This window comes from Malaclemys terrapin, chromosome 1, assembly GCF_027887155.1.
Source record: "Malaclemys terrapin pileata isolate rMalTer1 chromosome 1, rMalTer1.hap1, whole genome shotgun sequence".
Taxonomy (NCBI): domain Eukaryota; kingdom Metazoa; phylum Chordata; order Testudines; family Emydidae; genus Malaclemys; species Malaclemys terrapin.
The window spans coordinates 134,744,397-134,765,289 of NC_071505.1; the positions used below are offsets into that span (position 1 = coordinate 134,744,397).

The following is a 20,893-nucleotide window of genomic DNA, read 5'->3' on the forward strand; positions in this document are numbered from 1 at the left end:
AGCCTGTAGCAGTGCATGGGATTCTTCTGTCCTAAGTGCAGGACTCTGCACTTGTCCTTGTTGAACCTCGTCAGATTTCTTTTAGCCCAATCCTCCAATTTGTTTAGGTCACTCTGGACCCTATCCCTACCTTCCAGCATATCTACCTCTCCCCCCAGTTTGGTGTCATCTGTGAACTTGCTGAGGGTGCAATCCATCCCATCATACAGATAATTAATTAAGATGTTGAACAAAACTGGCCCCAGGACCGACCTCTGGGGTACTCTGCTTGATACTGGCTGCCAACTAGACATTGTGCTGTTGATCACTATCCGTTGAGCCCAACTATCTAGCCAACTTTCTGTCCTCCTTATAGTCCATTCATCGAATCCATACTTCGTTAACATGCTGGCAAAAATACTCTGGGAGACTGTATCAAAAGCTTTGCTAAAGTCAAAGAATAACATGTCCACTGCTTTCCCCATATCCACAGAGCCAGTTATCTCATTATAGAAGGCAATTAGGTTGGTCAGGTATGACTTATCCTTGTTGAATCCACGTTAACTATTCCTGATCATCTTTCTCTCCTCCAAGTGCTTCAAAATGGATTCCTTGAGGACCTGCTCCATGATTTTTCCAGGGACTGAGGTGAGGCTGACCAGTCTGTAGATCCCCGGATTCTCCTTCTTCCCTTTTTTAAAGATGGGCTCTATATTTGCCTTTTTCCAATCGTCTGGGATCTCCCCCCGATTGCCACAAATTTTCATAGGTAATGGCCAATGGCTTTGCAATCACATCAGCCAACTCTCTCAGCACCCTCGGATGCATTCAGTCATGGACTTGTGCATGTCCAGTTTTTCTAAATAGTCCTTAACCTGTTCGTTCACCACTGAGGGCTGCTCACCTCCTCCCCATACTGTGCTGCCCAGTGCAGCAGTCTGGGAGCTGACCTTGTCTGTGAAGACCGAGGCAAAAAAAGCATTGAGTACTTCAGCTTTTTCCACATCATCTGTCACTAAGTTGCCTCCCCCATTCAGTAAGGGGCCTACACTTTCCCTGACCTTCTTCTTGTTGCTAACATACCTGTAGAAACCCTTCTTGTTACCCTTCACATCCCTTGCTATCTGTAACTCCAGTTGTGTTTTGGCCTTCCTGATTATACCCCTGCATGCTCGAGCAATATTTTTATACTCCTCCCTAGTCATCTGTCCAAGTTTCCACTTCTTGTAAGCTTCCTTTTTGAGTTTAAGCTCACCGAAGATTTCTCTGTTAAGCCAAGCTGGTCGCCTGCCATATTTGCCATTCTTTCTGCACTTCGGGATGGTTTGTTCCTGTGCCCTCAATAAGGCTTCTTTAAAATACAACCATCTCTCCTGTATCAGAGGGGTAGCCATGTTAGTCTGGATCTGTAAAAAGCGACAAAGAGTCCTGTGGCACCTTATAGACTAAAAGACGTATTGAAGCATAAGCTTTCATCACATCCTGAGTTCTAGCTCCAGGCAAGCAGCACACTTCTTGAGTTTCCTGGTCTGGATGGCAGATGGATGACTCCGTCCCCCTTAGGAGGGGGTCCCTGACCACCACCACCTGTCTCCTCCTCTTGGGAGTAGTGGTTGTGGAACCCCCATCCCTAGGACAATGCATCCCATGCCTTCCAGTCAATGGGGTCTCCTTCTGATCCCTTTCCTCAGACAACTCTTCCAAACCATTCTCCGTCATAGTACCTGTGCAGAGAGCCTGAAAACGGTTTCTTACCTATATCTGCATTGGGGGTACATGAGTTCTCCCCTCTTTTCTTCTAGAGGTCACATGCTGCCAATTTTCTTCCCCGTTCTGCACTGCCCTCTCTGATTCTTCAGCATGCTATGCCTGCAGTACCAAATGCTGACTCCTATCCAGAAAGTCTTCATTTTCTCTGATGCAATGCAGGGTTGATACTTGGGTCTGTAGTTCTTTAACCTGGATCTGCTGAGGCAGAGTTCTGTAAACTACACAGATGCATAAAAGTGCAGGTCTACTCTGACAAGTGACTGTGTAAAAACGAACCCTTCTTACTTGGCAGTTCTGCTCCCTGGGCATGGTCAGACTCAGAGCTGCTGACATGAATGCGGAACTACATAGCTTTTATTACAGTACGGCTTGGAGAGAGCAATCTGGATTCTGTTCCTCCATCTGTCTCAGCAACAGAATTGTTGATTAAATTTCAGTGATAGGGCCTTGTAATTACACCTGTGCAAACCTACTGAAAATAAGGTTCAGCGGTGTCACCGAGGGAAGAATTTAAACTGTAGAACCTTTATTGCTGGTGATGATGGAAAAGAGGGAAGAAACCCAGCTTGACTCTGAGTCCAGGATGAGTTCCAATATTGGCATCTGGGAAAAAAACAGAGCACATTTTTACTTGTAAACAGAGCACATCTGATCTAGAGTCACTTTGATTTGAAATATGGCGCCTCAGGAGGCTGTTTTTACTGTATCGCTTTTCAGAGCAGCACTTTGGGTGAAATTCCTCACTGTGCAGAGAGTCAGCACAAGGTTTGTGCTCAAACGCCGAACTCCTGATGCCTGGTTAAGTCACATGGAAATATTTTGTTGTAAACCTTAGTTTTAACTTGTGCTACCTTGGGCAGCTGCCAGTTACAGGTGATCACATTCCGTGGACTTAAAATTTCTCAGGCGTTTCTAATGGACTAATGTTTTGCCTCTTTTTCTGGTCTTGAGCTCTTGCAAAATGTTGCTGGGGGATGTTGAACAGCTCCTGTGCTCCTCCCAAGAGGTGACACCGCGTGAAAGGCGAAGTGATTCCTAAAATGCAGACATAGATAGTGTATGTGGTTTGTGAAGTGCTTTGGGACCCTTCAGGAAGATGCATTTTCCAGGGCACTTGGGAGCTGAACCTGGGTCTCCCTGCTCTGCCACAGCCTTCCTGTGTGACTTTAGGCAAGTCACTGAGACTGCATCCACAGGGTGTGATTGCAGCTCATGCAGACATACTCAAGCTATCGTTCATCTACCTAGCTCAGGTACTGGAGCAGTGTACCTGCAGCAGCACAGACATTAGCGTGGGTTACCTGTGTGAGTAATAATCCAGGGCCAAGGGCTGGCTCGTGCAGCCCACACTGAAGCCCAGGGTGGTGCAGCCTCACAGCGCCAGTACCTGTGCTAGATAGATCACAGCTATCTCGGGGGCACTTACAAACGAGCTGCAGCAGCATGCCGTGATTGCAGTACAGACATGCCCTTAGCCCCCTGTGCCTTGGTTCTCATCTGTATAATGGGTATAACTGCCCAGCCCTGCCTCACAGGGGTGTGGTACGGATAAAAACATTAGCGATGGTGAGGTGCTCAGATAATTATGGCACTGAGGGCCTTATTCCTCAACTAGAGGAAAGGCCCTATGGAAATGGGCGGGACTTGTTTAGTCATATTTTAATAAAACAGCATCCATAGTGATCAAATGCGCCATAAGCATGTCTGAGCGTTTGGTGTTAGCACTCTCCATGTCTTCCCTCCAGGCTGGATGCACGCTGGCTACCCCATCATGGGCCACCTGGATTCGGTGAAGGAGATGGTGAATGTGGAACACATGCGAGCCACTGGCCTGTGGGGCCCCATCCACGAGCTGGGACACAACCAGCAGCGGGCAGGCTGGGAATTCCCCCCTCACACTACTGAGGCCACCTGCAACCTGTGGTCTGTCTATGTGCATGAGAAGGTGCTGGGGATCCCCAGGGACAGGGCCCACCAGGCTCTCCAGCCACAGTGTCGGAAGCAGAGGGTCACAGGTTATCTGGAGAAAGGGGCTCAGCTGAAGGACTGGAGCATGTGGACTGCGCTGGAGACGTACTTGCAGGTAACTATGGGAGAGGCGGGGTTGGAGATTGGAGTGTTTTCATTGTGCTCAGTGATCTCTTTGTCAGATAAACATCCTCCGGCTGGAGTCTGCAGCCCACACAAACATCTGCTTAGGAGCTGGACTTGTCCTAGGTCTATAAAGCACCCAGCAGGCACATGGATGGCTCAGTCTGCCATAGTGTTTCTCCAGGCCCTCTCTCTGCTGCAGGACTTTGGCAGACAGCATCGGCTCCTTTGCCTTGGTGGCAAAGCCCATCTCCCTCCTGAGTAGGAAAACAGGAGCTGTTGTTCTGGTTCTTTGCACGTTCAACTCAATAGGCGGTTACCGCCTAAATACCTTTGAGGATCTGGGCGCTAGTTTCTGTATGCCATCCGTGAAACAGGGATAACAACGCTGCCCTCCCTCACAGGGGTGCAGTGAGGAGAATACAGACATAACCATTGAGGTGCTCAGTTACTAGGGTAGTGGGGGCCAGGTAAGTATTGTAGATAAGAGTGGGGGAGCTGTAGTACAACTGCTTTCCCCTTCTCCCCCACCATCCCTTGAGTGGCCATTGGTTGGACTGAGGGGGAGCAGTGCTGGCAGGCCCTCCCCAGCTGGGCAGTGAAAACAAGCCAGTGTTGTTCCTGTCATCAGTCAGCGGAGCCCCTGAGGGTCTCCTTGCCTCTCTGCTGAGGTGAAGGAGCCAGGGCCTATGCATAGCATTCCCCATCTGGAAACACAGGAAATGCTGTACTGATCAGAGCTGAGGGCCAACCAGTTGAGTGTCCTGTCTCTGACAGTGGCCTCACCAGATGCTGCAGAGGACGGTGTAAACCCCCTCTCCCATCATTTAGTATTATTTGTATAGTACCCTGGAGTTGCCTTACATATATATGATAAGACCTGTCTGGGCCCCAAAGACCTTACAATCTAAATAGACCCCAAACGGGCCAAAGAGAAGAGGATATGACACATTTTCTGTATGATCCCCAGTGTCACCTCTAATTTAACCTAACCTTGCTCATTAACCCTAATCCCCAGCCCACGCCGAGCCCCCCTTTGCTTTGAACTAATTCCTCAATTATTTTTATTTTTGAAAACAACCCCATGAATTCCCATTCCAGGCCAAAGTATGCCCCACCTACAATCTCCCATCCCCTCCCCTTCTCTGCCCAGCCTTTGTACCACCTTCCTCTCCTGTCAGTCCTCTCCTTCCCTCTGTGCAAATCACCCTCCGCTGCACATATTATCAGCTGTCAGCAGAGGGCTGCAAGGAGGTTCCTGTGGCTATGAAGCCAGGTTGCTGCTGCTAGCATTGCAGCTTGGGTCTCTGGGCTATTACGTAATTGTGTGCATATGGAGCTGTTTCTTCCTGTCCTTAGGCAATTTGTCTTATGCCCTGAACCATGAGGGTTTGTCACCTCATAGGTTTTCCCCCTGCCTAATGTATCTGCAGGTAACATTTTAAAATGAGACTGTCTACCACTGGGGAACAATGAATGCCTGTGAAGTGAGAGGCACAAAGGTTAAATTTAGATCAGTGAAGGGTTCTATCTCCATATTCATGAGGTGGTCATTACTATTCCTGATTGCATCATGAGGCTTTGCCGGAGGTGGGATCAAGCACAGCGTCTCATGTTATACTCAGGGACCAAGATTGTGTTTTTAACACTCCTCCTCCTTCCCCTCAGCTGCAGGAGGGCTTTGGCTGGGAACCCTTCATCCTCCTCTTCTCTGACTACCAGAAAATGTCCAACATCCCCAAGGACAACCCCTCCAAGATGAACCTGTGGGCTGAGAAATTCTCTCGGCAGGTGAACAAGAATCTGGCTCCTTTCTTTCAGGCCTGGGGCTGGCCTATCAAGGAAGAAGTCTCCTTGGAACTGGCTTCTCTACCAAACTGGGAGGAGAACCCAATGAAGCTATACAGACCTGGGAAGAAATGAAGTCTGGACACTTCGTCTCCAAAACTAATCCAATAGCCGCTTACCTTTCCTTTAAGCTGTACCAGAGTTTGCATTGGTCTAGCAGGTATACTTAGTGCTGCCTCAGCGCTGGCGGCTGGCCTAGATCTCTCAAGGTCCCTTCCAGCCTGACGTTTCTATGATCGTGCCAACATACTGTCTGATTCCGATTTTATCCACAACCTCTATCCTTCACTGCACAGTGGGATATGGACTACTATTCCCTATCTTTGCCCTGAATTCCATAGCTTGTTGCTCTCTCTGCATGAAATCCCCTCACACCCCACCCATGCAGGGGGTCAGCAAAAGTCTATGTGACACCCAAATTCCTTGTAAACTGTGTTTTGAGGATTTAAGTAGTGCATAGGCCTGGTGCTGACCCTCTGCCTAGGGGGGAATTTCATCCCTGCTGTGCTTACTTCCTGCCGAACCTGTCTCTCCATGCAAATGGGTGGACAAATCACTGGGTTATCTCAGGGATTACACAAAAGAGATCCATATCCTTAATGCTAATGATGGCAAAGACAATATTGATTTCTTCTAGTTTATTGTTTTAATGTAGGTAATACTAGAACTTCAGTATACATTTCATTGGTCTTAGTTCTTATTAAGATTTAATCTCTCTAATACTGGATAAGATTCCACACCCACAGTCTTAAAACCAAGTGACCTCATAATGTGTTTATCCAATTGCCATTTAGCTGAAATCCCAAATACTGGTACTTTCTTTCAATTGTGCATTGCTGATTTTCATTTTTCTTCTGTCTCAGATGTATTCCTGATTTTCTGGGATACTATCTGTGAAAATGCATTGGCTTAGACTTCTGCATCATGTTCCTGTTAGAGAGCTTATTCCTTCACTCTCCCACTTCCCTGATCCTTCTCGCATGAATGGAGAGCAGCAATACCCGAAGTCCGAAGGTGCAAACAATTCAATGTTTATTGGGGTGAACTTCCAGCAAGCTTAAATCCAAGTTCCTTTTTCCTTATTTTCGAATCCCAACTTACTTCCTGTTTGTCCCTAATTTATATAGTAATATTCTTAGCTATACCTTAACCAATCATTCTACTAAAATTTACCTAACCAATCCTAACATATTGTAACATGATTAGCTAACCAATTATATCCCACCACCTTAATTAGTTTACACCAACCAAAATTAATTATACAGCAGACAGAAACAATCACAGAACCAGACAGAGACCATGCAAATAAACATACAAAACAATACAGAAGTGAGGATTTCACAATTACATCTATACAGACATAAGGGTTTTACAACTACATCTATACAGACATAAGGGGTTTCCAGCTGTGTCTATTGATAAGTGAGTTCTTACAAGACAGAAAACTATCAAACTAAATTTCCTTTTACATGTTCTAGGCTCTTCCCTTTCTCTGGAGCTGATAGATCGGATCACCTTCCTAACAGCCCCAGATTGCCTTATTTCAGTATGACTAAACAGGGCCTCAGACTGTCACAGTGAGAGAAGGCCCTTACACAGACAGACAGTGATTTTGATTCTTTCTTTTATACCTCTATAACTAGCTAAGTGATAAGAATACACCTAAATTCTTAAAGTATAGGCCTTTGCAGACAGGCTTGAATATCTGTATCCTAACAGTTCCAAAGTTACGTTCCATTCTTTTTTCCCCATATTGATATGAGATGTTCTCCCAGTAGACCATTGTCCCCCATCCTCCAGGCAGAAGTTCAGCACAGGTGTGTACAACACTTAAATCCCACTTTGGCCCTGTTTTGAAGGCTCAAAATACAGTTTACATGGTGCTTAGATTTTTGTGCTGGCCCTATATATTGGGGTGAATTTCACCCTTGGTGAGTGTATAAGCAGTGGACAAGAAATCAATGCATATACACAAATTGCTCAAAATCCTATCAGTTTTATTATAGGACTGTCTTGCTTAAGAGGTGGGATTATTTATTTTTGCTCACCAAAAATGGACTTGAAAATCCAAAAATGAGCAGGGCCACTTATGGCAAATTACACTAGCTGAGGGTTTGACCTGAAATGCTTGGAGACATACATTGATGAAATCCAAATTTAAACTAACCAATCTCATTTTACCAAAAGAGAAAGATCCGTTCTTTAGCCAAAATATGCTATACTGTGAAATGGGGAATAAATCAGAGTCATATTGGCACATCAAGGAGTCGAATCCAGATGTTCAAAGATGGTTTGCTAAGCACTCCGAGTGCAGGCTTGGGCCTCCGACGTGAAAGCAGGGAGCCCAATCAGTGACTGCAGCAACAAAACAAGAAAATGTTGGTGTAGCGACAGATCTCAAAATAATAAATGAACATTTTATAGCTATTGTGAAACACTAGTTTAGGGAGCAGGATCAAAACAATTCAATGTGCTGTCCAGAAAAAGTTTGTGACGCTGCTGAGAATAGCCCTTTAAGGAATTGAAGTGGACAAAGTAAAATTGAACTGGAGGCTCCATTAACTTCAGATTAAATAAAACCAGTGACTAAAGACCTGACCCTTCCAATAACCTTTGAGAACCAATGGGTTCACTTGTGAGCTGTTCAAATTAAATATACATTTACTAGCTTCATTCATGCAGTCAGTTTTGACTTTGTTGAAAGATTGTTTGCTAGTGTCTGTTATCGATCTGTTGTCCCTTGCTCTGAAAAGTCAACAAAGACCCTCCTGATACTGGCAAATCAAAGTTGATTTTAATTCTACAGTATGATTGTGAGACTACAAAATATATAGGTACAATATATAGGTACAATAATTCTTCAACAACAAACAGGGTATATGAAACAAAAAATCTTTGAGGCCAATAACACTGGAACTTTTATTAGATTCTTTATTAGCAATTTTTGGCCAGAAGCAAATTGCACATAAGCAAGGCTTTTCCCCTTAGTGGTTGTAAAGCATTCAATAGCATTGAATGAACTACTGTTTTAATAATAGATCCAAGCTCTGTACCATACGCCACAGGTAGCAATGGCCTCAGGTCTGCTCACTGAGGTGACTCTAACTTAAGAAGTAGTACAACGCAAGTTTGCTCCATTTTCCTGTTGTTGATTATTCTAGTCCTTGAACTTCTAGCAAGAACCATAGAAAGGAATCCACCAGTTTAAGATATGGTAGATTAGAGTGGAAGGAGGGGAAATTATGCAGTCTGCAGATTACATTATCTATCTATCATACCACTCTTCAGGTATTTTAATACTCTGTATATGTATATTATATATTTGCAGTTTCTTCCCATCCCTAAATCTACATAGTTTATATTATTAGTATTTATTTATTTATTATTACTATTATGGGAAAGCTAAATCTGAATGGACCCCTTAAACCAACTTGCCTCTGCAACTGCTGCCCCACCTCCCTACTCCCATTCATCTCTAAGCGTATTGAATGTGCTCTTTACAGCTCCTGTCTGGTGTTCCTCTTCTCCAGTTCCCTCCTAGACCCTCTCCAGTCTGACTTCTGGCCCTTGCATGCCACTGAAATTGTGCTCATGAAAGTCCCGAATGACTTCTTCCTAGCCACATCCTCATCCCCCTTGACCTATTAGCTACCTCTGACACCATCAACCATCGTCTCCTTGGAAGGAAAAATCAGTTTCACACATACAGAATGGGAAGAGACTGTCTAGGAAGGAGTACGGCAGAAAGGGATCTAGGGGTTATAGTGGACCACAAGCTAAATATGAGTCAACAGTGTGATGCTGTTGCAAAAAAAGCAAACATGATCCTGGGATGTATTAACAGGTGTGTTGTGAGCAAGACATGAGAAGTCATTCTTCCGCTCTACTCTGCTCTGGTTAGGCCTCAGCTGGAGTATTGAGTCCAGTTCTGGGTGCCGCATTTTAAAAAAGATGTGGAGAAATTGGAAAGGGTCCAGAGAAGAGCAACAAGAATGATTAAAGGTCTTGAGAACATGACCTATGAAGGAAGGCTGAAAGAATTGGGTTTGTTTAGTTTGGAAAAGAGAAGACTGAGAGGGGACATGATAGCAGTTTTCAGGTATCTAAAAGGGTGTCATAAGGAGGAGGGAGAAAACTTGTTCACCTTAGCCTCTAAGGATAGAACCAGAAGCAATGGGTTTAAACTGCAGCAAGGGAGGTCTAGGTTGGACATTAGGAAAAAGTTCCTAACTGTCAGGGTGGTTAAACACTGGAATAAATTGCCTAGGGAGGTTGTGGAATCTCCATCTCTGGAGATATTTAAGAGTAGGTTAGATAAATGTCTATCAGGGATGGTCTAGACAGTATTTGGTCCTGCCATGCGGGCAGGGGACTGGACTCGATGACCTCTCGAGGTCCCTTCCAGTCCTAGAATCTATGAATCTATGAATCCTTAAAATCTTATCCTCCCTTGGGTTCTGTGACTCTGTTCTCTCCTGGTTCTTTCTAATTGCTCCTTCAGCATGGCCTTTGGAGTATCCTCATCTGCCGTCAAGCTTTCTGTTCCACAGAGCTCTGTCCTTGGTCCCCTTCTCTTCTCCCTCTATACCTTATCTCTGGGTAATCTCATCTGCGAATACAAATTTAACTGCCATCTTTGTGCTGATGACACATAGATCTACCTCTCTACTCCAGGCCTGTCTCTCTGACATCTCCTCATGAATCTCTAGCTCTCAGTTCAAGCTCAACATGGTTAAAACAGAGCTCCTAATCTATCCCCAAGTCCTACCCACACCTCCTTTCTCAATCACTGTGGACAACACTATCCGACCTGTAACCTGCGCATCATTTTCAACTTGGTCCTCTCTGTAAGTCCTCACATCCAGTCTATGGCTAAATCTTGCCAATTCTTTCTGCAAAGCATCTCTAAGATATGGTCTTTCCTGGCCATCCACAAATGTCTCCCATTGTCTTGTGTCTCTGTTACGGCAACATCCTCTCTGGCCTGACAAATGCAATCTTGCCCCACTTAGCTCCATTCAGAATACTGCTGTCAAGCTCATTCTCTAGCTTGTCAGTTTGACCATGTCACCTTCTCTTTGCATCCCTCTCTTGGCTCCTATCACATCAAACAGAAGCCACTGGTCTTTATTTTCAAGGCCCTTACTGGCCTAGCCCCACCCTACCTATCATCTCTCATTCGCTATCAAAATGTCGACTCCCATCTTTGATTGGCCCATGATTCCAGCCTCCCTCGTCCCCTTGTTAAATTTTCAAACAAGCACCTCTGTACTTTCTCCCATGCTGCCGCTCATGCTTGGGAGGAGCTCTTCATAAACATCCACAGAGCTACCTCCTCCTCCAAAACCCTCCTTAAACCTCTTTTTTGCCATGCATCTACACAAAACTTGGCAATGGTTAGGCTGTTGTGGTGTGCTGAGATCACACACTATCATACTGACCAATGCTGTTTCACTGTTGCCTTGTACTCTCCCATCAGCTTGTGTGTGCCCATCCGTTGTCTCTTATCTCATACCTGGGGCAGGTCTACACTACAGTGGGGATCGACACTCTGAGATCGATCCACCGGCAGTTGATTTAGTGGGTCTAGTAAAGACCCACCAAATTAACTGCAGATCGCTCTCCAGTTGACCCCTGTACTTTACCCCTAGGGTGACCAGATGTCCCGATTTTGTAGGGACAGTCCTTATATTTGGGGCTTTTTCTTATATAGGCTCCTATTATCCCCCACCCCGATTTTTCACACTTGCTGTCTGGTCACCCTATGTCCCCCAACGAGTAGAGTAAGGTAAGTCGACAGGAGATTTTCTCACATCAACCCCCTGCAGTGTAGACCCTGCGGTAACTCGACCTAAGGTACGTCAACTCCAGCTACATTTCTCACGTAGTTGGAGTTGCGCAGCATAGGTCGACTTACCGCAGTAGTATAGACGTAGTCCCTGGCCCAAAGAGCTTACAATCTAAGGCTATCTTTTTCTTCTGTGTTTGTACAGCTCTTAGCACAATGGGGTTTTGGTCCTTGACTAGAGCTATGGACTAGAGGGCCTACGTGCTCTGGTAATATAAATAATGAGCAATAAATAATACACAATAGGGATGAAATGGCCACCCAGTGGCAGCAGAGAGCAAAGGAATGAAAGTGATGTAATTAGATGATTGAACAGGTGCTTTGTGGAAGTGGCTGTGGCCGTAGTTAGGATATTTAATGAGTGAGCTATGGTCTGACCCTATATGACAGAGAAATGGGTTACTAGATGGTCCCGTGGTCCTTTCTGGGGTGCAGGCAATGGATAACAAGCTAGATGAATCAGTGGACTAGAGAGGACAGAGGCCTGATTTGATAAGGAGGAGGTTAGGCACTGGACAACGAGAGGGAACAATGCCCTGGCTGTTCTGGTACACTAGAATCAAGCAGAGCAAGAGCTGGCACACCAGCGTGGATGGAATAATGATTGAATATAATATTCCCTAAATGAAACTCTCCTCTGCTAGAGAGTGAACAAATTATTTCCTTGAGGAAATGCAATTTCTTTGCATGGTATTTTGAGAACCAAAGAATGCTACTCGGTGTTAATTTAGGGTCACAGTCAGTTTTTCTCTAGGGCAGAAGTCAGGAGAGAGTCTCCTCCTCTTTGTAATCTCTCTGGATGGAAACAGGTGTGGGTGAGGGGAAGCGGTGTGATTTCCTAATAGGTTCACCTATTGTAAAATCTTATCACCAGCAACTTTAAATAAGGCCCTTCGGCATTAACAGTTTACAAGTTACAGCATCACTTTCAATGACCAGCCTTTTAATTAGACCCAAAGAGATTTTTTCAAGGTTGCTCTCTAAGCCGTTCACTGCTGCGAAAACATTGGTGTTTAGAACAACAGTAACTCAGGGCCTACAAAGTCAATGGAAAGACTCCAGTAGAGCCCGTGAAATAGACTTGAATGGGCTCCTCGGAGCTGAAACAATTCAGAGGCGGCCAGTCATGAAGCATGGCACCTCTTTCTTATTCCCGTGCCCTCTCCTCTCCTCTTTGTCACAGTTTCATATAATTAATTCGCATCCCCTTATCTTCTGCTTACTGTAGTTAACATCAGCAATTTGTATTTAACTTTTCAGTTTTCCCCTTTTATTTCCTCTTAGTTGTTTTATTAAACTCAGTCTCTCCCCTTCAATCAGATAGTCAGAGTCACTGCTCTCTGTGTATGTGTTACTTCTTTATATTGTTTTTATTGCATTCAAGATAAACAGAAAGAAGATAGTTACATGGGAACTGGAGAGTATTAAGTGTTAGTGAACACAAGTAAAATAAAATCTGTATTATGGGTCTGGGGTTTTTGTTTTTTTTACTGATTTATCCACAGTTATAAAGGGACATTGTCAGCCACTATTTAGGTTCTAAATCTAGGATTTCTTAATCAAAGGTATATCATTTATTATAAGGAATGTCAACCTTAATTTCAGCCCTCTTGTTCAAATGCATTGTGACACTGTCTTTAATTACATGATCAACTACTATTTTTTCCACATGCTCTGACCTCATTCAGGACAGATGCACCAATAAATCTGGCTTTTCCTATCTTTGGAGTGCTTAACTTTGCTGCCTCAGTAACATTTTAAAAACATTTTTTTAGTATTTTTGTATGTTTTTTATATACACATCTCTCCTGCACCACACACACATGACAACATAATATTGATGGCAAGAGTACATTTTCTGTAACTACTGTATTTTTAAAAATATGAATGACAAGCAATTAAAAGCAAAACAATTAAAGGAAATTTGCAAGGGCACGCAGGGCTAGATCCACAAAGAGACTTGGGCACTTAAGTGCCCCGTTAGGTGAGATCCTCAACACCCCTGCTTAGCAGCCACCTAGCTCTGTCAGTACCTACGTTTCTGGCAGTATGTGCAAAATTGATTCCTCCTGATGCTACAGAGTTGCTCAGTGCCCTTGTTACCATACGTCCGGATTTTCCCGGACATGTCCGGCTTTTTGGTCCTCAAATCCCCGTCTGGGAGGAAATTCCAAAAAGCCAGACATGTCCGGGAAAATAGGAAGGGGTCGTGGGGCTTGGATCCGGGCTGGAGCCGCTGGGGCCGGAGCTGGAGCCGCTGGGGCCGGCAGACTGGTGCTCAGCCGCCGGCCAGTGCCACTCGGCCAGGGCTGGGGCCGGGGCCGGGCCGGAGCCGCTCGGCCGGAACTGGAGCCCGAGCCGAGCTGGGCCGGAGCCGCTGGGACCGGGGCTGGGGGTGCTCGGCCGCCGGCTGGCGCTGCTCGGCCGGGGCAAGGGACGGGGCCGGAGCTGCTCTTCTGGGGCCGGGGCCAGTGCCAGTGCCCCGGGGCCCGAGCCGAGCTGGAGTTGCCAGGGACGAAGCTGCCGGGGCAAGGGCAGGCCGGAGCCGCTCGGCCGGGGCTGGTGCGTTCGGCCGGAACCGGGGCTGGTGCCCCAGGGCCCGAGCCGAGCTGGGCCGGAGACACTGGGGCCAGAGCCTCTTGGCTGGGGCTGGCTGCTGCCAGCCTGTTTCAGGCTTCCCGCAAACATTTGATTCGCAGGAAGTAGGGGAGGGGGAGGAGCAGGGGGGCGGAGCGTTCAGGGGAGGGGACGGAGTTGGGGCAGGGACTTTGGGGAAGGGGCGGAGTTGGGGCGGGAAGGGGTGGAGTTGGGGCGGGACCAGGGCCCCGTGGAGTGTCCTCCTTTTGTTTTATTAAAATATGGTAACCCTATCCATGTTCCAATCCTCACTCTTCCTGATTCAATGCAGGGACTTAAGCCCAGATGTCCCATCTCCCATGTGAGCTCTCTAACCAATGGACTGTGGGTTTACAGGGGATGCTCCCTTTTTGGATTTTCTTGAGAAAGGGCTGATCTGGCTTAGGTGCCTAACTAATGGAGAGTGTTTGCAGCTGTGAATCCCAAAAGTGCAGTTAGGCACTTACCTAGTTTAGCATTTCACACCTGGTTAGCTTAGGCAGCTCCCTGCTCAATGTGCTGGCTTCTGTAAATCTGTTTTTGATGGGCTTAATTCTCCCCATTGAGTGTCTGAGGAGCTGGGGTGCCTAAGTCAGAGTTGTGAATTCTGCTAGGCAGCTTGGTGTCTAGGTGCTCCTTGTGAGACTAGCCCCCAGTGAAATAGAAGGATTAGATTGGGACCAGCACAGGAACATGACTACCCCTGTCATGTGCTGTTTGTTTTCCCAGCCTCTTCCCCACAGGGAGAAGTGGGGCTTGGAGAGCTTAGGGCTAGATGAAGGTAAAATGTGGCCTAAGCCTGGAAAGACCTGGGGCCTCTTTTGTGACTTCCCTGCTACTCACACTAGAAATATTTCTGAGCTGGGAGGTGGCGGGGGCTGGAATAGGCTTACACAATACTTGTTTTTCATGCCAGAACTATAACCCACATTAAAGAGCAGAGAAGTCTTCCTCCTAGAACAGGTGTGCCTATGTGTGTGCATTCTGGGTTCATCAGACAACAGACTGCTTGCCAAAGCAGGGAAATGGGGCTATAGGCCTCTCCCCTCCCTCCCATTTTTTAATTTGTGCGAAGCTGTGCACTTTAGAATAAAATTCTGCAGCTGGACAAGGAAGATATGAACAGCACTGTTGTCTGACAGTGTCTTGCCCCTCTGTTCCCTTTCCCTCCCTGGGACCACCTCTCCTGTAACCCCTCTGGGACACCCTTCTTTAGTCCCCTTCTGTAGAGGGCCCCCCACCTCTTAATGTAACTCACACTATGAGAGCGTGGCTCTTTGTTCCCCTCTAGTGGGTGATCAACATAAAAGGTTGATGAGTCTGTTGCCAGAGCTGGCTGGAAACTTGCCAAATGAACCCTGTCTGTCAGGAGATGCTGATTTGTTGAAACGGAAACGTTCTGCGGGTGCACGCATGCTGATTTTGATTAAACTTATGATGAAACCAGGCAGATTTCCATTTGAAGCCTACCTGGTTTCCTGCCAACGTGTCCTGGAGCTTCCAGATTCCCCAGCTCCATGGGCTTCTTGGCTTCTGCACTCCCTAGCCCAGCAAGCTCCTCCCAAAGGGAAAAGCTTCCTGTTAATCAGCACAGGGAAGGAGGATTCTGCTTCCTCTGTGGCAATCTAGCTGGAATGTTCGGTTTAGGTGCTTGGGGCTCAGTTCTGCCTTTGAACTTCTCCATGCTGCTCTCATCTGAGTCAATGTGAAGGGTCCTTGCCTATCCCAAGGAGCGACCGGGTCCTGTGCTGTGTAATACTGTCACTGGCCAACTGAAAGAAGAGTGTGTTGCTTATGGGAGCTGGGTAAATATATTAAGTTCAGGGCAGTGGTGTAGCTAGGATAGGAAAACTGGGTGGGCCCTGGCTTTTGGGTGGGTGGGCAATGACAGGGGGACCTCCTCCCCTCTCAGAGGGGGATTATGGTTTTGTGGGGTCCTGGGCCAGGACAAGTGGGGGTCCCTCCCCACCCCTTCCACCTGCAGTCCCCTCTCCTGCTAGAGAACTGCGGTTGGGGCACGGGGGCTTGCCCTGCTCCCCCCACAACTCCTGCTGGAGAGTGGGGTCTGGGAATGGGGGTTTGCTCCACTCCACCCCTCCCCCCACTACTTCCGGGGAGCGGGGTTGGGGCGTGATTTGGGTGGGCCTGGATGCTAAGTGGGGTGGGCTGTGACCCAACCAGGCCCACCTGTGGCTACACCTCTGGTTCAGGGATGAACCATTCCAATCTGTTGCCTCTCTGCTGCCTTTAGCTGAACTCCAACTCCTCCAGGTGTAGATTGGCTGTCACTCCAGTGACCTCAGGGATGCAGAGGAGCTGAAGCGCCCTCCTCTGGTCATACAGAAGTTTAACATTGAAACTGCAAAGATGGAAGTCCCTAGTCTGTGGGGTGGCCACAACTACATCCTAGTGCCAGAGAAATGTACACTGGGCCCAATATCTGTCACCACAGAAGGGGCTACATGGGCTCCTTTTTTCAGGCTTGTTAAGTGGACACTATCCCTAACTGAAGACAAAAGAAAAAAGACATATTTCCATGCTGCTGACTTGGCCATATTTTCCTGCATTTTCCATGGTCACATTTATCATCTGCAGCTGGACACAGCATAGTGTTAGGCATAAATGTTGCACCAGGGGAATTTCCCATAAACTCATTGCAGAACGTGTTCTGTTCCTAGCCTGGAGTTCTATCTTATTGGTCTGTCTACCCCCGACCTCTGTGATATCCAGCACCAAAGTAGCTGAGCTTCCTGGCCTCATTTGAAGTGGCTTGATATTAAAAATGTTTCCACTCTTCAGCCAAAAGTGACAACATACATGAGGGTGTCATTGGAGCTAATCAGTCCCCAGCATATTTTATAATACATCTCTATGAAGTCTACCAGTTAGTGCGATAGAAACAACCCTATCCAGAGGGACAGTGAAGTTAGGATCATTCTATTGGGTGGGTTTTGGTGGAGCCATCCTCCTTTTATTTATGTATGAAAACTGCATAACCAATGACATTTGGCTTTTAATGCTGAATTAGGGGAATCCAGCACATCTGCCTGGCAGGACACTGTCCATCACTACCCTGCTCCCTGGGCTGAACTGGCTAATCACAACATCATCCTGACAGTGCCTGCTGATGACTCATGCAATATAGAGAACCCGGAGACTCTGCTCTCCCTCTGGGAGCAGAACTTGACAGCCGTGGCTAAACTGGCAGCCAAACCAGCAACTTTTCCAAGGCCAGAAAGGATCGTGGCAGATGTTCAAATAGCTACTGGCAAGAATAATAATCATAACATTTTACCTTTCTCTAGGATCAATATTTCTAAAGGGACCCTAGTGCATTAAAATTATAACCAGATCTTGCAAATCCTTGTTTATATGCATCATTCCATTGACTTCAGAGGACTAGCCATGTGAGTAAGGATTACTTGTGTGACTCAGATTTTCCTATATACATGTCACATCGCTTGCTACTGAAATGAAACCAGCCCTGGTGCAGAATACAGCAGCTTTTTTAGAGAGAGAGAGACTGGCAGGGAGATGTAGGATGACAGGTAATCTATGCATCATTGCACCTACTGCTGTGGGAGTGAACCATGGTGAATGGGGGTGGAAATAATAGAGCTGGTCCAGTGGGACCTTATGTTAAATAAGGGCATTCAATCAAGATTTAGGTAGTTTGGTAGATAATGTGGCTCTGGAGATATGCATGCACAAAAGCTCTTAAAGCAGGATGGAAAGTGATGTGCTGTGTATCAGCAAAATGCTGCATGCAGTTGTTTAGAAAACAAGTGCAGCTTTACGACAATTCACTAATGAAATACCTGTTAGAAAGTAGGTCCTAATGGCTCGGTGCTCTAACTGAAGTGTTGGTAATCGGTAGTAGAAGCCCTCTGAGAGCAAAACTTGCCAAGTCTCATAGTTGTACCGGTTTTAGGGGATCTGTTTTAATCTGATCACAAGAGCAGCTGCTACAATCTCACAATTTGTTTCCTTATGAAAGATGGCAGTCATCTCTAACTGCTTTCAGTGGGTTTGCAGCTAAGCTATTCTCAGCTATTCTCAGCTAAGCTGGTCTCCATATCTCTACAATCTCTGCAGGCGGAAGAGATGTTGCCCAAGGAAAGATGACCACTGTCTCTCAATGTTTGCAGCGCTGTGCTCAAACAAGCTAATTGGTCCCTGTTCTCCCATATGATCAGACTGAAAAGATGTTCTTGTTTGGAAAGCAAACAGCTTTAACTCAAAGGTAGACAGGGGTCAGATACGCTGAGGGCTTGTCTTCACTGCAGAATTATCTTGAGTGATAACCCGTGTGTTGCCCGTAACTTGCATCCCTTCCATGCAGCCGCACACACAACCCCTTTCCTTGAGCGTGGTGGCGCTTTTCACTGGATTTGGCTGGTCTGTCAGGAGGTACAAGGCATGGCAACACAACAACTAGGCGCCTGTGGCTCCAGCCCAAGGTTTGGGACCCTCCCACCCTGCAGGGTCCTAGAGCCCAAGCTCCAACCCAAGCCCAGACATCTATGCAGCAATGAAACAGTCCTGCAGCCCTAATCCCCTGAGCCCAGGTCGGCTGGCATGGGTCAGCCACGATAGTCTAGTTGCTGTGTAGACGTACCTATAGACTACAGCCTAAGTTAGCACAGCTCATCGGCTAAAACACCGTGCATGTCTACATTGCATCAGGTTGTGTGATTGCAGCACACATAGACATACCTGAGCTAGCTTTAATTTAGCTAGTGTGGGGGTACCAGTAGCAGTGAAGCTACAGCACCATAGTCTTCAGTGCAGGCAATACAAGCCTGGAACCCTAGGTAATTAATTAAACCTGACTTCCAATTTTACTGGTGCAATATTACATACATTTGTGCCCATCCTTACTTGTGAGTGAGTAGTATCAAATTTACACACAAAACCAATCAGCTTTGTGTCTACCCAACAGATGTGTAAACCTTAACAGTACTAATCCAAGTCAGAAGGTTTTAAAATCATGCCCTAAGCCTACCATAGCTGTCTTTGCAAGACTATATTAACTCTGATTGTCCTTGCCAACTTCTTGTTCTGCTGTCATCCACCCTGTAATGTAAATAGTCTTCTGGCCTAAAGTATAAACTGGAATGATGCAGTACAAACAGATCATAGGAGTTCATCTAGTCCAACCCCCTGCTTAAAGCAGGGCCACTCCCCCACTAAATCCCCCAATGGCCCCTTCAAGGATTGAACTTACAATGCTGGCTGTAGCAGGCCAATGCTCAAACCACTGAGCTATCCCTCCCCCTGTCTCATAAAGGGATGGGTCTGTGTGCAAAGTGGGATGGATAGGTATTTTGTAAAGTGCAGTGAGATCCTTCAGGATGAAAGAGGTTATATAAACAAGCTATCTTTGTTTGTGTTTTCATATGAATATATAGAATTAAAACAGCAAATAGAAAGAGCTCTTTAGAGAGGGGTTTGCTAACTAGTTTAATAGTGCTAAAGAGTTATTCTATTTTTTGTACATGTACTTAGAATTTTTCAGACAGACACATTTGTAGAAAAGAAAAGAAAAATATTCAAAGTGAAGATCAGGGCCTGCTCCACCCAGCAGCAAAAGACCTACTCATTGTACAGGAAGAATTTTCTAAAATATGAGGAAGGGAATTGTATTTTAAATTATGTTTTTTTGTTTGTTCATTTCTGACCTCCAGCTGGAAAAGGCCTTTGGATGGGAATCCTTCATCCAAAACTTTTCTGAGTACCAAACATTGTGCCATGTCCCAGCAGACTCAAAGATGAATCTATAGGCAGCAAAGTTTTCTCAGCAGGTGCAGAAGAATTTGGCTCCATTTTTTAAGCCTGGGTGTGGCCTATAAAGGAAGAACTTTCCCAGCAGCTGGCCACATCATTCTAAAATGGGTAGAGACTCCAATGGAATGGGAAGCGATCAGTTACAAATGTAAAGGAAAAGAAGACAAGCACAGCGCGGGGGGATGTAATAGTTGACCTGTCAAGATTCCTTCCAGCCCTACATTGCTACAAGCCAATGATTCTATAATTTCACTTTGTGGCTTATCCAAGATTCTGCAATTGTTTTAATTGGCATCTGAATGGTAGAGAGTTAAAATGAATCTGAGTGATGGCTCTGCGTCACACAGGGGATATAGGCACCCTCTGCTTAGCTTGTCCTCCCCGCCACCTTGGGCTGTAGCCCTGCATCAATCCCCTCTCTTTAGCCATGGAAGAGGGAAAGACATTCCCCTTTTTAGTGCTTAGGAAACCAAACACCACAACAATTTCCCCTCTTCTCTTCCTCTCTGGCCTTGTCTCTAAAGGACTATGGGGTCTGCATTTAATTTGTGGTTGGAAAAAGTAGAGCTTGTTCCTGAAAATGATCAGATGAAGAATGGAGACAGGGAAGAAAATGATAAATACAAAAACAGGAGGATGTCAAGAATAATAAAAATAGGCATCAATATAACTGTAAGGGTGAAATTAAGGCTAAAATAGTGCTAAGAATAAGGATTGGTAGCCAACACATTTATGTTATGTTAGAATATACCACATTATACAAAGCAGCAAAGAGTCCTGTGGCACCTTATAGACTAACAGATGTATTGGAGCATGAGCTTTCGTGGGTGAGTACCCACTTCGTCGGACGCATGTAGTGGAAATTTCCAGAGGCAGGTATAAATATGCAAGCAAGAGTGAGTCAGGCTAGAGATAATGAGGTTAGTTCAATCGGGGAGGATGAGGCCCTCTTCT

The 20,893-nt window shown here is 46.0% G+C and overlaps 1 protein-coding gene across 3 annotated transcripts in view; it reads left to right on the forward strand.

Annotated features, from left to right (window-relative positions):
* Positions 1 to 13,256, forward strand: part of LOC128843192 (TRPM8 channel-associated factor 2-like) — a 30,729-nt gene extending 17,473 nt beyond the window's left edge. For all 3 annotated transcript variants that reach the window (XM_054039804.1, XM_054039818.1, XM_054039811.1), the window contains exons 7-8: positions 3,495 to 3,832; positions 5,509 to 13,256. In XM_054039804.1, the coding sequence (XP_053895779.1) occupies positions 3,495 to 3,832; positions 5,509 to 5,763 (593 nt within the window). In that variant the 3' untranslated portion in view covers positions 5,764 to 13,256. The remainder of the gene's footprint in view (positions 1 to 3,494; positions 3,833 to 5,508) is intronic.
* The last annotated feature ends 7,637 nt before the right edge of the window (positions 13,257 to 20,893 follow it).